General features: G+C 44.2%; 1 protein-coding gene across 1 annotated transcript in view; it reads left to right on the top strand.

Annotated features, from left to right (window-relative positions):
- The window catches only part of wwox (WW domain containing oxidoreductase), a 242855-nt gene that overhangs the window by 33865 nt on the left and 192156 nt on the right, over positions 1-16834 (top strand). Inside the window, 1 exon segment of the mRNA XM_070435238.1 lies at positions 5508-5514. Within this exon segment, the coding sequence (XP_070291339.1) occupies positions 5508-5514 (7 nt within the window).

Genomic DNA, 16834 nt, shown 5'->3' with positions numbered 1-16834 from the left:
TTCATTCCATTTCCAACCTCCCAGCGTCCCGCCTTGCTCCTTACGGCGTCTGAAGATTGAGAGAGATTGAGAAGCAGGGGAGAAAAGGGGAGGAGGGTGGAGGCGATGAAGAGGTTCATCTATACATCTGAGGCAGACTGGCAGACACAGCGTCCTCAGGAAGACTGATGCCTAACCATCAGCTGCAAACTCCATCTCCCATAAATTGCTTGTTGTGTGTGTGTGTGTGTGTGTGTGTGTGTGTGTGTGTGTGTGTGTGTTGTTTGTGTGTGTGTGTGTTGTTGTGTGTGTGTGTGTGTGTGTGTGTGTGTGTGTGTGTGTGTGTTGTGTGTGTGTGTGTGTGACTGATGGATCTGTGCATAAAGCTTGCGTGGACGTGTGGAGAGCAACAAAGTGAACCCTGAGAACATAATGTACCAGTGCTCCAGGTTAATGTCAAGATCCTGAAAGGGATGAGGAGAGGGAGGGCTTTGACATTACATTGGTTCAGCAGACTTTAAGTGGTGAGGCTGACCCAATGTTGCCTCAAGTGCAGTCACTTGAATAGTTATTGTCCTGTAGGATTTATTGTCCCATGTATCAGAAATGTAGACATAAATTACCTTTATTATGGCCCATTTGTCATTTGTCTTTTTCATTGCCAAACGTTTGTCAAAGGTGGATATTAGTAATTTAGCTTCAGGGTGTGGTGTGTGTGTGTGTGTGTGTGTGTGTGTGTGTGTGTGTGGTGTGTGTGTGTGTGTGTGTGTGTGTGTGTGTGTGTGTGTGTGTGTGTGTGTGTGTGTGTGTGTGTGTGTGTGTGGTGTGTGTGTTTTGTGTGTGGGTCCATGTGCTGTGAGGCAGTGTAAGACTAAGATGAATGGCGTTCATTACGTGGCCTAATCATAAAGCCCAGAGAAGAAGTGCAGACCTGGCCCGACAGGACTGAAGACATGTGCACTTCCTCATTAACAGAATCCCATCAGGGTCTTAAAGCACCAGCCCAAAATGCTCAATGAAATGCACCGATAGGGAGGAAACTCCCAAAAGTTATTCAAGATATTAGTATGGCTCGAGACAAGATATTTGTATGATTGGTATGGTTTGAATATGGGGAATATGAACAGTATTGATAATTGATTAAACTCCAAGGAAATGTGCTTTAAGAGTGAGCAAATAAGCAAATTTTAGGCAGAAAATGAAAAAGGGGTCAGATACAAGACCGGTGCCCCTTCTCTTCTCTTCCTCCCTCTGTCCCTTCTCCTTCTCTCTCACCACATGATCTTCTTGAGGCCTGGAGTCCACCTCATTCATCACCTGGGTTTGATCCTCCGTTCGCTCCCCCCGTCTTCCTCCTCCTCCAGTGCATCCAGTAGAGGTAATAGTGCTGTGTTACCTGGGATCAGCAGGTTTTGCTGTGTTGGCCGTGCTGCTCGGCCATATGGTTACCCACTGGGTGAACACTTATTAAATGTACCCACAGCAACACTTTCTACACTCATATCTGATTCTGAAAACGAAACCCAACTCTCTCTCTGTCTCTCTCTCTCGCTTGCTCTCTCTCTTGTTTATATCCCTCTTAAACTCAATAATTCTGTTTGTTGTTGGTAAACACTCTACTTTATGAGAGAGAGAGAGAGAGGCAGAGAGGGGCAGAGAGGAAAATACATAGAAACTGTGGTAGATGTAAGTGGCCTGTACAGTACAGTTGATTAGGCCCCTGGTGTGTCGTGTTATGGTAGTATCTCTATTAGTCGCCTCTCTTCCCTGCTCTCCTGTGTGCTGTGACTTCTGTCTGTCCCCTGATGTGCACACACACACACACACACACACAGTCAGTCAGTCAGATAGGAGGCCGTCTGTGGGCTAAGCAGTAACGAGGAGGTGAACAGATGCTGGCGTACAAATATCAATACGGCAGAGAGTGGTGTGTGTTGTGTGTGTGTGTGTGGTGTGTGTTGTGTGTTGTGTGTGTGTGTGTGTGTGTGTGTGTGTGTGTGTGTGTGTGTGTGTGTGTGTGTGTGTGGTGTGTGTGTGTGTTGTGTGTGTGGTGTGTGTGTTGTGTGTGTGTTACCCTGGCAGAGGTTCAGCCATGAGACAGCATTAACAGACAGAACTCTCATGAGTCATTAAACTAACAGGACAGAGACCTCTCAGGTGAGCAATTAACTATCTGCAAATGATACTACATAACGCTCTCTGTTACACAGCTGCATAAGGTGTGTGGAGCAGCTTTACGGGGTGAAGTCGTTGCATTTGCTCCTGAGGAGCGGAGGGACGATGTCCCCATTGACACTGAAATGAACCATCCTCTCACAGGGTCAGAAGTTCATACCTGTTCTTCTATTATGGTATAATAAGACATCAACCCAGCAGAAACAATATGCAGACACTGTTATTGTGGATCATCCTTTATCACCAGACAGATGCTTTGTTCTGCCCTCAGTTTTTTTTCATCTGCTCGATGCTTCTCTATTTTGGTCTTCCTCAGTCWTGTTAAGTGCTGCCATTCCCCAGCTCCTGGATGAGGCCCAGAGGGCCCCTAGTGAGACCAGGGGCTAGGAATGGGCTGTCTGCCCCATCCGGAGATGCCCAAGGTGGGCCGTGAGGCTCGGTAAATCTCCCTGATTGTGCTGGGGGTGGTACCACGGTGGCCAGCCCTCCACAGAGGCTGTTTGACATGCAAATGGTGACTATAACTCAGAGATAATGTAGAACTGAGAACACTGGCAACACCTTTCCTCCTCCTTCTTGTCCCTCCATCCTTCTGTAATTTACCACATATTTAGGGGCTGAGAGAGAAGGGTAGAGAGTCTCATGGTGGTATAATAAGTGTTGACCAGAGTATTATATAGGAATAGATTTAAGTGCCAATATGAGTTGGCACTTAAAGCAGCGCAACCTAAAAGGTGACGTCTAGCAGAAGTACATCTCATACTTTTAACATTTTAGCAGATGCTCTTATCCAGAGTGAGTTCCTTGCTCAAGGAAACATCACTAGATTTTTCACCTAGTCGGCACAGGGATTCGAACCAATGACCTTTCGGTTACTGGCCCAAAGCTCTTAACCCCTAGGTTACCTGCCACCCCATTCTTTACACCCTTTCTATATCCGTCTAAACAAATGGACACCGTGAAGTGAGGGAGGACAGTGGAGGAGAGGTGGAATGAACAGGGGAGAAGTAGAAGGAGTAATTGTGCAGTCCTTTGCTGAATTGTTCTGTGGAGGCAGTTTTAAATCCCTCCTATTATTTTAATCATCTGCCTTTTACTGCGTCTGCTCGGATCATTTGTTTGCAAACTGGGTTATTTGGAGAGGGAGGCTCACGGGTAATTTCATGCTACGGAGCATCTCTACCTACAAGTTAATGAGGAAAGGACTGTTGTTTCCACTAGTACAGGACGCTGCTAAGAGGAGACCAATTTAGTAGAGATTATATGGATAGGAAAAAAACTCTATGTAACAAAGAACATGCACAATAGGAATCATCGACGATGACAATCAAGTCAGAAATGTTTTCCATTGTGGTGCTGTATACTACAACAGTGACGAGAGGTGTGTGTTAGTGCTTTCCTTGGGGGTGTTCTTTTGGTTCGATTGTGGTTGGGAAGATCAGTTCTGTATCTGGTTAAGAACTACAGAGCTTTCAGAAAGTATTCACACCCCTTGACTTTTTCCACATATTGTTGTGTTCCAAAGTGTGATTAAAATAGATTTAATTGTAATTTTTTGTTAACCTCTCTAGGGTATGTGGGACGCTAACGTCCCACTTGGCCAAAAGCCAGTAAAAATGCAGCGCGCCAAATTGAAATAAATTACTATAAAAATCTATCTTTCATGAAATCACACATTAAAGACACCAAATTAAAGCTACACATGTTGTGAATCCAGCCGACATGTCTGATTTCAAAAAGGATTTACGGCGAAAGCACACCAAACGATTATGTTAGGTCAGTACATAGCCACAGAAAAACACAGCCATTTTCCCAGCCAAAGATAGGAGTCACAAAAAGCAGAAATAAAGATAAGATTAATCACTAACCTTTGATGATCTTCATCAGATGACACTCATAGGACATCATGTTACACAATACATTTATGTTTTGTTCGATAATGTGCATATTTATATCCACAAATCTCGGTTTACATTGGCGCCATGTTCAGAAAGCGCTCCAAAGATATCCTGAGAAATTGCAGAGAGCCAAGTCAAATAACAGAAATACTCATCATAAACTTTGATGAAAGATACATGTTTTACATAGAATTAAAGATACACTTTTTCTTAATGCAACGCGCTGTGTCAGATTTCAAAAAAACTTTACAGAAAAAGCAAACCATGCAATAATCTGAGACGGCGCTRAGATATAAAAACATTTCTCCGCCATGTTGGAGTCAACAGAAATACGAAATTACATCATAAATATTCCCTTACCTTTGATGATCTTCATCAGAATGCACTCCCAGGAATCCTAGTTCCACAATAAATTGTTGTTTTGTTCGATAATGTCCATTAATTATGTCCAAGTAGCTACTTTTGCTAGCACGTTTAGTACACATGTCCAAACGCTCGCGCAGATCCAGGCGAACTCGGACGAAAACTTCAAAAAGTTATATTACAGGTCAAATAAACTTGTCAAACTAAGTAGAGAATCAATCTTCAGGATGTTGTTATCATAAATATTCAATAACGTTCCAACCGGAGAATTCCTTTGTGTCTACAGAAGTAATGGAACGCAAGGCGATATCATGTGGAATGCGCATGACCAGGAACTGGCTCTCTGCCAGACCACTGACTGAAACACCTCCCATCCGGCCCCACATCACAGTAGAGGCTTCATTCAACGTTCTACAGACTGTTGACATCTAGTGGAAGGCGTAGGAAGTGCAAACATATACATATCTTACTGGGATTTGAATAGGCGATGAGTTGAAAATCGACCAGCCTCAGAATTCTCACTTCCTGTTTGGATTTTTTCTCAAGGATTTGCCTCCCATATGAGTTCTGTTATACTCACAGACATCATTCAAACAGTTTTAGAAACTTCAGAGTGTTTTCCATCCAATAGTAATAATAATATGCATATATTAGCATCTGGGACAGAGTAGGAGGCAGTTCACTCTGGGCACGCTATTCATCCAAAGTGAAAATGCTGCCCCCTATTCTAGAGAAGTTAACAATCTATACAAAATACTGGAGAGTGGTACTCAGTAATGTGTTCTATTTGCCTCAAACATAACACTTTGTATTCAGGACAAAAATGTAATTGCTTTGCCACATTMTTTGCAGTATGAATTTAGTGCCTTGTTGCAAACAGGATACATGTTTTGGAATATTTGTATTTTCACTTTGTCATTTAGATTAGTATTGTGGAGTAACTACAATGTTAAACCATCCTCAGTTTTTTCCTATCACAGCCATTAAACCCTGTAACTGTTTTAAAGTCTCCACTGGCCTCATGGTGAAATCCCTGAGCGGTTTCCTTCCTCTCCGGCAACTGAGTTAGGAAGGTCACCTGTATCTTTGTAGTGACTGGGTGTATTGATACACTATCTAAAGTGTAATTAATAACTTCACCATAATCAAAGCGACATTCAATGTCTGCTTTTATAAATGTACCCATCTACCAATAGTTGCCATTTGCGAGACATTGGAAAACCTCCCAGGTATTTGTGGTTGAAACTGTGTTTGAAATTCACTGCTCAACCGAGGGACCTTACAGATACTTGTATGTGTGGGGTACAGAGATGAAGTAGTCGTGAAACACTATTATTGCTCACTGTGTGAGTCTATGAAACTTACACTACATGACCAAAAGTATATGGACACCTGATCGTCGAACATCTCATTCCAAAAGTATGGGCGTTAATATGGAATTGGTCACCCTTTGCTGCTATAACAGGCTCCACTCTTCTGGGAAGGCTTTCCACTAGATGTTTGAACATTGCTGCAGGGACTTGCTTCCATTCAGCCACAAGAGCATTAGTGATGTTGGGTAATTAGGCCTGGCTAGCAGCCGGCTTTCTAATTCATCCCAAAGGTGTTCAATGGCGTTGAGATCAGGGCTCTGTGCAGCCAGTCAAGTTCTTCCACACCAATCTCGACAAACCATTTCTGTATGGACCTCGCTTTATGCACGGGGGCATTGTCATGCTGAAACAGGAAAGGGCCTTCCCCAAACTGGTGACATAAAGTTGGAAGCACAGAATTGTCGTATGCTGTAGCGTTAAGATTTCCCTTCACTGGAACTAAGGGGCCTAGCCCAAACCATGAAAAACAGCCCCAGACAATTATTCCTCCTCCACCAAACTTTATAGTTGGCACTATGCATTCGGGGAGGTAGCGTTCTCCTGGCATCCATTCGTCCATCGGACTGCCAGATGGTGAAGCAGGATTCATCAATCCAGAGAACGTGTTTCGTTAGGCTTGTGTGCGGCAGCTCGGCATTAGAAAAACATTTTAATGAAGCTCCKGACGAACAGTTATTGTGCTGATTTTGCTTCCACAGGCAGTTTGGAACTTTGTAGTGTATTGCAACCGAGGACAGACCATTTTTACACGCTACACGCTTCAGCACCGTTCTGTGAGCTTGTGTGGCCTACCACTTCGCAGCTGAGCCGTTGTTGCTCCTCTAGCAGGGCAGAAATTTGACAAACTGACTTGTTGGAAAGGTGGCATCCTATGATGGTGCCACGTTGAAAGTCACTGAGCTCTTCAGTAAGTCCATTCCACTGCTAATGTTTCTATGGAGATTGCATGGCTGTGTGCTCGGGTTCTATTTACCTGTCAGCAACGGATGTAGCTGAAATAGTAAAATCCACTCATTTAAAGGGGGTGTCCACATAGTTTTGTATATATAGTGTATTTTACTTTTTTTTACTCCTGAACTTATTTAGGGTTGCCATAACAAAGGGGTTGAGTACTTAATGACACAAGAGATTTTCAGCGTTACATTTTTTATTAATTTGTAAAAAAAATAAAAATGTAATTCCACTTTGACATTATGGGGTATTGTGTGTAGGCCAGTGACGACAAAAAATAAATGTAATCCATTTTAAATTCAGGCTGTAACAACAAAATGTGGAAAAAATGGAGTCATGTGAATTCTTTCTGAAGGCACTGTAGGTTACACTGTGAAATTCCTGTCCACATTTTACCACGGTCAACTAGCTCTAATTTGTGCTTTGCTCTTGGTCATTCTGGAATCAAGAATCGAATATCCTCTTTTAAAACATTGAAAAGGATACCCGATCTTACATGGCTTTCATTATACAGTAGCAAAGGACATTTGAAAAATAATTTAGGGCAGAGTTCAACATTTTAGGAATACTTTGTTTCAGATCTTACAGATCAAGATGCAGGAATACCTTTACACAATCTGTCTGTCTGTCTGTCTGTCTGTCTCTCCCGCCCTTCTCCTCCTCTCTCTGTCTGTCTCTCCCCCCGCTCTCTCTCTCTCTCTTCTCTGTCTGTCTCTCCCGCCCGTCTCCTCTTCTCTCTGTCTGTCTCCCCCCCCTCTCTCTGTCCTCTCCCCCTCTCTCTCTCTCTCTCTCCTCTGTCTCTCTCTCTTCTCTCTCTCTCTCTCTCTCTCTCTTCTCTCTCTCTCTCTCTCTCTCTCTCTCTCTCTCTCTCTCTCTCTCTTCTCTCTGTCTGTCTCCCCCCTCTCTCTCTCTGTCTGTCTCCCGCCTCTCTATGTTTGTCCCTCTCTCGTCTCTCTCTCTCTCTCTCTCTCTCTCTCTCTCTCTCTCTCTCTCTTCTCTCCTCTCTCTCTCTCTCTCTCTCTCTCTCTCTCTCTCTCGTCTGTCTCCCCCGCCTCTCTCTCTGTCTGTCTCCCCCCCTCTTCTCTGCCTGTCCCTCTCTCTCTCTCTGTCTGTTTGTCTGTCTGTCCCCCCCTCTCTCTCTGGGTATTGTTAGTCAATTCATGGCGCGCGGCCCAGTCCAACTCAATTAACACGGAGCCTGATTACATTTAGATGCAAGACCATAGACAGGCCTATCCAACTCTGCAACGCAACGCACCATACTGGGAAATAATAGGCCCTTTTAATGTAATTACACCTCTACTGAGGAGAGAGAGATGGAGGGATAGTGAGATGGAGGGACGAGGTGTCCGTCTGCCTCTCACCGCTCGTAGCCTCTACCCCCTGCCTGTCATTTGTTCATTCGCTTGTCCCTCTGTTCCCAGGCAAGGTAAATTGAATGAGGGTGCATGAATTAAAACAATAACACAAATTGTTGACGAGGCATGGCTTGTTTTCTCTCATACTCTGGTCCACTGACAGTCTGGGGCTGCCTGACCCCTGACCTTCGCCTGGGTCATGTGACGCATATATTACATTGTTCCATGAGCTCCTCTGTGGTTCACGACCAGGAGAGAGGAGATACATGAGGAGAATACTTTTAATAAAAACTCTATATAGCACAATCAAGTATTGAGCTGCAATGGCACTAAATCAGGTAAGGAAATAAAGTAAGATTGTTTAACCCAAAGTGAGAGCGAGCGAGAGATTGAGAAAAAAATAACACTTTTAAAATGTTATTTCCAGGCTAAACCCTTGTGACAATGGAAAGCACTTAGCAGTTTAGTTTAGAACGTTCCTAAACAAAAGAGTTTAATGAAAGTGGTTCCAGAACCCTTCTGAGAACATTCCCTCATCAAAATATAAATTATTACATTATTCAGATCAAAGACCTCCATGCATCATAATGGCCGGATCCTTTTCTTATTCAATTATGCTACACTTGTGTTTTTATGATGCACACGCAAAGCAGAGGAATAAACTAAATCAAAGGGACTTCATTTACCATCTGTGTGTGCGAGCGTGTGTGTGTTTGTGTTAGATTGCCAGCCCTTAAGTTACTGAGATGACAAAGCGTATTGGCCGCATCTTTCGAAAGAGGTACAAAAAGATATAGCAACCCACTAATTCGGAACAAAGCAATCATGCGGCAAAAGAGCACTTGAAAAGAACGCATTATTTTGTATCTTCAGAAAGTGAGCTTATTTGCTGACACTCACAAATAGAAAGTTGTGTGAGTAAAGTGAAGTGGGGTCTTGTAGTTTGTGACTTCTTTGTTATCTAGCCCAGACATAATCAGCATCTAAAGCTGTGTGTGCCGTCCGCCACCCCATCACCAAAGCTCTCTACAGAATTGCAAAATAAGCTTGGTGTGAATATGTGATTGCTAGTGTTTATTGTGAGATGTGGATATTACAGAGCAATATGGATCACATTAAGACCCTGGTTGTTAGAGTATTGGTAACACAGAAGACACGCACGCCGGGAAAACCTGCACCGTCGGCATATCTTGCGGAAAGGGGAGGGAGAAGGATAAAAGGGAGGAGAGGGGAAAAGGAGGGAGAGAGAGATGGAGGGATAAGAGGACTGTGGGGAGAGGAGGATGAAAGGAGAGTAGAGAGATGAGGAGAGAAAAGAGTCAGTCGGGATGTCTGTATGATAACAACGGCACCTTATTTAAATCTCTGTCACTTTCTGATGCAAATCTGATGCTGCACTGAAGTAGAAAGATGAATATGAGAGAGGGAGGAGAAGGAGGAATATGAGTTTTAGAGGAAGGTAGAATGCTTGAGGATATAGTAGATGAGGGATTGATGATAAGTTTGTAGGAATATGAAGATAGAGGGATGGAGATTAGTGTTATTGTGAATTTATTAGAGAGGGAGGAGAAGGAGGAATATGAGAGAGGGAGGAGGAGGAGGAATATGAGAAGAGGGAGGAGAATGAGTAATATGAGGAGGGAGGAGAAGGAGGAATATGAGAGAGGAGGAGAATGAGAAGGATATGAGAGGGAAGGAGAAGAGGAGGAATATGAGAGAGGGAGGAGAAGAGAATATGAGAAGGAAGGAGAAGGAGGAATATGAAAGAGAGGGAGGAGAAGGAGGAATATGAGAGAGGGAGGAGAATGGAATATGAGAGGGAGGAGAAGAGGAAATATGAGAGAGGAGGAGAATGAGTGAATATGAGAGGGAGGAGAAGGAGGAATATGAGAGAGGGAGGAGAAGGAGGAATATGAGAGAGGGAGGGAAGGAAGGAATATGAGAGAGGGAGGAGAAGGAGGAATATGAGAGAGGGAGGAGAAGGAGGAATATGAGGAGGGGAGAAGGAGGAATATGAGAGGGGGGAGAATGAGGATATGAGAGAGGGAGGAGAAGGAGGAATTGAGAGAGGGAGAGAAGAAGAGAAATAGAGAGGGAGAGAATGAGATAATTGAGAGAAGGAGAATGATAATATGAGAGAGGGAGGAGAATGAGGAATATGAGAGAGGGAGGAGAAGGAGGAATATGAGAGAGGGAGGAGAGGAGGAATATGAGAGGGAGGAGAAAGGAGGAATATGAGAGGGGAGGGAAGGGAATATGAGAGAGGGAGGAGAATGAGGAATATGAAGAGAGGGGAAGAAGGAGGAATATGAGAGAGGGAGGAGAAGAGAATATGAGAGAGGGAGGAGAAGGAGGAATATGAGAGAGGGAGGAGAAGGAAGGAATATGAGAGAGGGAGGAGAGAGGAGGAGGAATATGAAGAGGGAGGAGAAGGAGTGAGAGGGGAGGAGAAGGAGGAATATGAGAGAGGGAGGAGAAGGAGGAATATGAGAGAGGAGGAGAAGAGGAATAATGAGAGGGAGGAGAAGAGGATATGAGAGAGGGAGGAGAAGGAGGAATATGAGAAGGGAGAGAAAGGAGAATATGAGAGAGGGAGGAGAAGAGGAATAGAAGAGGAGGAAATGAACGGAATATGAGAGAGGGAAGGAGAAGGAGGGAATATGAGAGAAAGAAGGAGGAGAAGGAGGAATATGAGAGAGGGAGGAGAAGGAGGAATAGAAGAGGAGCAAAGGGCATCTGTGCGCGTGATCTGTGCCTGAGGCCCCATGGCCCTGCTCTGTCTTCATCTGAAAAGCAAACGCTGCAATTATGATGACCTCTCTGTTCTCTTAATTTCCCATCTCTTTCTTGTGCTGTACTTTATGTTTTGCTAGAGGATAAAGAAACACTGAGGTCTCTCCAAAAGACCTCTCTCTACTCAGACCTCCATTCCCTCCTCTGTCCAGAGAGACAGTAACACTTCTGTCTATTCTAAGACATACTAATAGCATCTCTCAGTCCTGATGTATCTTTCTCTTAGTGTCCTCTCCGAAGGCCTGTTCTCTTGTTAAAGTGACTGAAACAACTATAATGCGGTCGTATGTCATCTCCTAGTAGACTAGCCTAGGCCTGGTATATAGTGGTGATTATTCACCAGACTAGGAGCTGTAATCACAAGAACAGACACCAGTAAAACACACACTGCTCACACCACTTAACTTCCATGTCAGAGAGAAATAGGAAATATTTATTTTCTATATCTAACTCGTCCCTTTTCTCTTTCTTCCTGTCTTTCTATTATCTCTCTCTCACCTTCACTCTCCCTCGTCTCTCTGAGCACAGTTCGCACCACTGAATTAACACATTGAAGCTTTAATTAATTAATGTGTTTAATTACAGTCATAATTGCAGGGTTTACCAACAGGACCCTGTCTAGCCCTGATGCTAGACAAAATAAATTGGATTGTAGTTTAGGCCACTGAAACACAAATTACTTAATTAAATACATTTTTCAAATACATGGAATAGAAATACTGCCTCTGCGTGTTTCTGTGTGTGTGAGCTGCTCTCCAGTGTTGAAAGTATCAGGTCGTACAATATGTGCCTCATTCTCCATGTTCCTCATCTGGAAAATCATCCCGTGTCCTTCCCTCACCTTTCCCATATCGCCTCCACAGTCGCTTGATTTGTAACTTGATTTCAGGAAAGGGAAAACCTGTAGATTACCCTGCTTTCATTAGGTGGAAAAACCCTGTCTGTGTCAGACAGAGAAGAAATCAATTTAATACAGACTTAACTGGAGGAAATTGCATATTCTGCCTGTATGTGCTGAACAGGCACTTTTCCCTTCCTACCAGAGACTGGCCTCACTATTAATTGTGGTGTGTGTGTGTGTGTGTGTGTGTGTGTGAGAGAGAGGGGTGTATAGGACAGACAAAGGGAGCTCAGTACTTAGACGCAGGTCTTAAGTTGGAGACCCAGCCAGGTGGAGAGGTGTGTGTGATCTGTGTGTGTGCGTTCGTATGTATGCCTGTGTGACTCAACCAGGTGGAGAGGAGATTGGTGGGTATTTATGAAGGAATGTCACATTTCTGACAGGATGATTTATGACCAGTTCATGCTGCCGTTTCCCTCTTTCCCCTTTTCTCTTTCTACCCCAAATATATACACTGAACACAAATTTTAAACGCAACATTTAAATTGTTTCATGTGCTGAAATAAAATATCCCAGAAATGTTTCATACGCACTAAAAGCTTATTTCTATCAAATGTTGTGCAGAAATGTGTTTACATCCCTGTTAGTGAGCATTTCTATTTCGCCAAGATAATCCATCCACCTGACAGGTGTGGCATATCAAGAAGCTGAATAAAACAGCATGATCATTACACAGGAGCACCTTGTGCTGGGGACAATAAAAGGCCACTCTAAAATGTGGAGTTTTGTTACACAACACAATGCCACAGATTTCTCAAGTTGTGAGGGAGCATGCAATGTCCACCAGAGTTGTTGACAGATATTTTAATATTCATTTCTCTACCATAAGCCACCTCCAACGTTGTTTTAGAGAATTTGGCAGTACGTCCAACCGGCCTCAACCGCAGACGGCGTGTAGGCTGATTGCTGATGTCAACGTTGTGAGTGCCCCATGGTGGCGATGGGGTTATGGTATAGGCAGGCATAGCTAATGACAACAAATACTATTGCATTTAATCAATGGCAATTTGAAGGCACGGAGATATTGTAACGAGATCCTGGGGCCCATTGTTGTGCCATTCATCCGCCGCCATCACCTCATCTTTCAGCATGATAATGCACGACCTCATGTCGCAAGGGTTTGTACACAATTCCTGGAAAAGGAAAATGTCCCAGTTCTTCCATGGCCTGTATACTCACCAGAAATGTCACCCATTGAGCTGATGTTTATGATGCTCTGGATTGACGTGTACGACACCATGTTCCAGTTCCTGCCAATATCCAGCAACTTCACACAGCCATTGAAGAGGAGAGGGACAACATTCCACAGGCCATAATCACCAGCCTAATCAACTATGTGAAGATGTGTCGTGCTGCATGAGGCAAATGGTGGTCACAACAGATACTGACTGGTTTTCTGATCCATGCCCCTACTTTTTTTAAAGGTATCTATAACAGATGCATAACTGTTTTCCCAGTAATGTGGTATGGCAACTGCTCGGCTTCCGACAGCAAGGCACTACAGAGAGTAGTGCGTACGGCCCAGTACATCACTGGGGCCAAGCTTCCTGCCATCCAGGACCTATATACCAGGCGGTGTCAGAGGAAGGCCCTAAAAATTGTCAAAGACTCCAGCCACCCCAGTCATAGACTGTTCTCTCTGCTACCGCACGGCAAGCAGTACCGGAGCGCCAAGTCTAGGTCCAAGAGGCTTCTAAACCGCTTCTACCCCCAAGCCATAAGACTCCTGAACATCTAATCAAATGGCTACCCAGACTATTTGCATTGCCCCCCCCCCTCACACTGCTGCTACTCTGTTATTATCTATGCATAGTCACTTTAATAACTCTACCTACATGTACATATTACCTCAACTTACCGGTACCCCCTGTATATAGCCTCACTATTGTTATTTTACTGCTGCTCTTTAATTATTTGTTTATTTTGTATTTTTCTTGACTGCATTGTTGGCTAAGGGCTTGTAAGTAAGCATTTCACTGTAACCTGTTGTATTCGGCACATGTGACTGTTACGCACACCTCTTGGAGGGAACGCAACACCCTGCTACACTCAACTCCCCGTGGAGTGAAAGAGGTATGTGACTGCAGGTGTGGGTAAGGATGACAGAGAACATTACCATCTACAGGGAATTTATTTCCTTCATACGGTAATTTGGGGAAAAGGGGCTGGATGGAACCAAAGCAAAGAAAGTTAAAGAGCCCCCCTCTCCTACCTAACTAGTACCAACTGGCACACTAACCAAAATACAGGGGGTGGTCCACCCAGGTCTTACCTAGTGTGCATAGACAGAGTACACACTACGGGTATATGTATGCCCACAGGCCTCTTGCCTAAGCACTCCCAAGGTCCCTTCCCCTTCCCCCCTGGGAACAAATGAAACAGAATAATACAAACTTAAAGTGAACAATTTCACTAATCAAAAACACAGTCCTTTGGCATACACAAACGTCAGCAGGACCGGCTACAAAATGCTTCACAAAAATTCAATCAGACCAACAACATAACACAGGACATACCAAGAAGCTCTCGCTTCCTAACAAAGGAACACTGGCTTTTAAAGCTGCAGAAGGAGTCGGTAATTGAAAACAGCTGTTCTCCTGACGAGAGGGCGGGGTCAGAGCTCCAATCTGCACTAGGGCCGACCAATCAGCTGCTTTGGACTTCAGGAAGCCATGTCCTGAAATACACACCAGCACATACAAACCCACAACAACACAGAAACTGGGGAACGTAACAGTGACAAATACAATTTAATTTGATTTAATGTGAAATCCATAGATCAGAGCCTCATGAATTTATTTCAATTGTCAGATTTTCTTACTTGAACTGTAACTCAGTAACATCTTTGAAATTGTTGCATGTTGCGTTTTATATTTTTGTTCAGTATATCTCTGATCAAATACAGTCTTAAAAGCTGATGACCAAGTGGAGTGGTCAGGACAAGGTCATGAAGGTTTTATTCTGTTTTGTTCTCTTCCCTCCAGTCAGGCCTGTTCTAGTCTCAGGCTGTGGCTGACTGAGCTGTTCAAAGCCAGCTCTCTTAATTGCTTTTATAAGGTGCCCTTTTCACATGGGGACTTCTCTGCTCACTCACTTTCACACATAGAACTTGGTATAATTTTACTTTCTGTTAACATTATTAACAGACAACATTACAATTGTTACTGAGAGTTTGCCTGTATGCATATAAACTGCTAATAAAATGTTAGAACTACTTTGTTATGATGATTATATAATCCCGCTCCATCTCCCTTTCTCTATATCTCCCTATATTTCTCCTCATCCCCCGTCTGCATCCTTTTCTCCGTTACTCCTGATAGGTTGGGTTGAGTGGGGGGGGGTTTGATCTCGTAAGTGTCCTCAGTCCTGTAGGAGGTGGTTGGCGGGGGCAGGTGAGGTGAGAGGGGCAGTATGGGTGAGGGGGGTGAGAGGGAGCTAGTGCATTAACCCAGTGCATTATTTGGCCGTTCCACTCTTCTAGCTCCATTAGGGCTGGCTTCAACACTATTAAAGGGGTCAGTGGTGTTGTGTGTGTGGTGTGTGTGTGGTGTGTGGTGTGTGTGTGTGTGTGTGTGTGTGTGTGTGTGTGTGTGTGTGTGTGTGTGTGTGTGTGTGTGTGTGTGTGTGTGTGTGTGTGTGTGTGTGTGTGTGTTGTGTGTGTGTGTGTGTGTGTGTGTGTGGAAGGGGACAGTAGAGTGGTCTAGTGTCTTATTGAACAGGAAGGGGCTCGGTCCCCTCATACCTCTTAATTTGATTGGATTGGATGGCCAAGTTTAGAATGATATTACAGCCGCCACCCTCTTTCCTCTCGCTTTCCTCTCTCCCTCTGTCTCTTAAATTTCTATGCATCTCTCAATACACTTGGGAGGAGGTGTGTGGTACCTGTGTCATTTGTCTCAGGTGTGTGGTACCTGTGTCATTTGTCTCAGGTGTGTGGTACCTGTGTCATTTGTCTCAGGTGTGTGGTACCTGTGTCATTTGTCTCAGGTGTGTGGTACCTGTCTGACTTTACTTTCCTTCTCTACTCATCTGTGTAATGCAGGAGGGTGTGTGGTTTTATTTTATAAGAGAGAAAGGATCCTGTCATCCTCTTTTATATTTTAGTGTATTTCCCCCATCCCCTTTCTTGCTCTTTCCTCCCCGATCTCTCTCTTTCTGTATCTCTTGCTCTTTTCTTTCTCACCCTCCCCGTCTCCCAACTCACCTCTTTGTTTCTCTCTCTTCTCTCTCTCTCTCTCTCTCTCTCTTCTCCTCTCTCTCTCTCTCTCTCTCTCTCTCTCTCTCTCTCTCTCTCTCTCTCTCTTCTCTTCCTCTCTTCCTTCTTTCTTCTCTCTCTCTCTTTCTGTCTGTGGTGAAAGTCAGAAAGGTCACAGTGATGTTACAGACAGCTGTTCTCTGGGGGTGATGGGTGGGGCGGTGTGGGGGCAGGGGGAGGGAGTGGGATCTGAAGCTTGTGTTGTCATCATGGTGACCTTGTGCTTTGAGTCCCCACCATGTGGCTGTTTTTGCCGACAGACAGATGACAGAAAGACCCCAGACCATCTTGCTCAGTCTGCTCCAAATCCACCCAAAACCTGAGTGGAAGGTGATGCATTGACTTTATGATTCTGTTTTTAGTATTCAGCCAGTCAATGGAATAATACTTTCAAAGTCTGAGAATTTAACCAGAATTTGTATTTCACCAAAGTCAGAGTTAGTATCTGACAGAAGTCCAAGGTGGTATGTAGCCAGTAGCCATGTCACCAGTCCACCTAGCGTCCCCTGGTGTAGCCTAGTCAGCGTTAGTGCACTCAGTGTTACCAGAGCAGCTTCACTGTCTCTCACTTCCTCAACGCCCTTCAGGAGACCACGACTTGTCAGCCTCCTCGTTAAACCCTGAACACATTGCGTCCGCACGTTCTCTCTTGCTCTTTCTGCCTCTCTCCTTTTCCCCTTTTCTTCCTTCTGAAACCTGGCCATCTGTCTAATTGTTCACCTCCATCGCTTTAATGCTTTTTACATGCTTTTCCCCCTCTTTCCAGGCAATAAAGTTTATTTTCTTCG

This window comes from Salvelinus sp. IW2-2015, linkage group LG26, assembly GCF_002910315.2.
Source record: "Salvelinus sp. IW2-2015 linkage group LG26, ASM291031v2, whole genome shotgun sequence".
Classification (NCBI taxonomy): domain Eukaryota; kingdom Metazoa; phylum Chordata; class Actinopteri; order Salmoniformes; family Salmonidae; genus Salvelinus; species Salvelinus sp. IW2-2015.
This window is presented reverse-complemented; position numbering and strand designations above follow the sequence as displayed.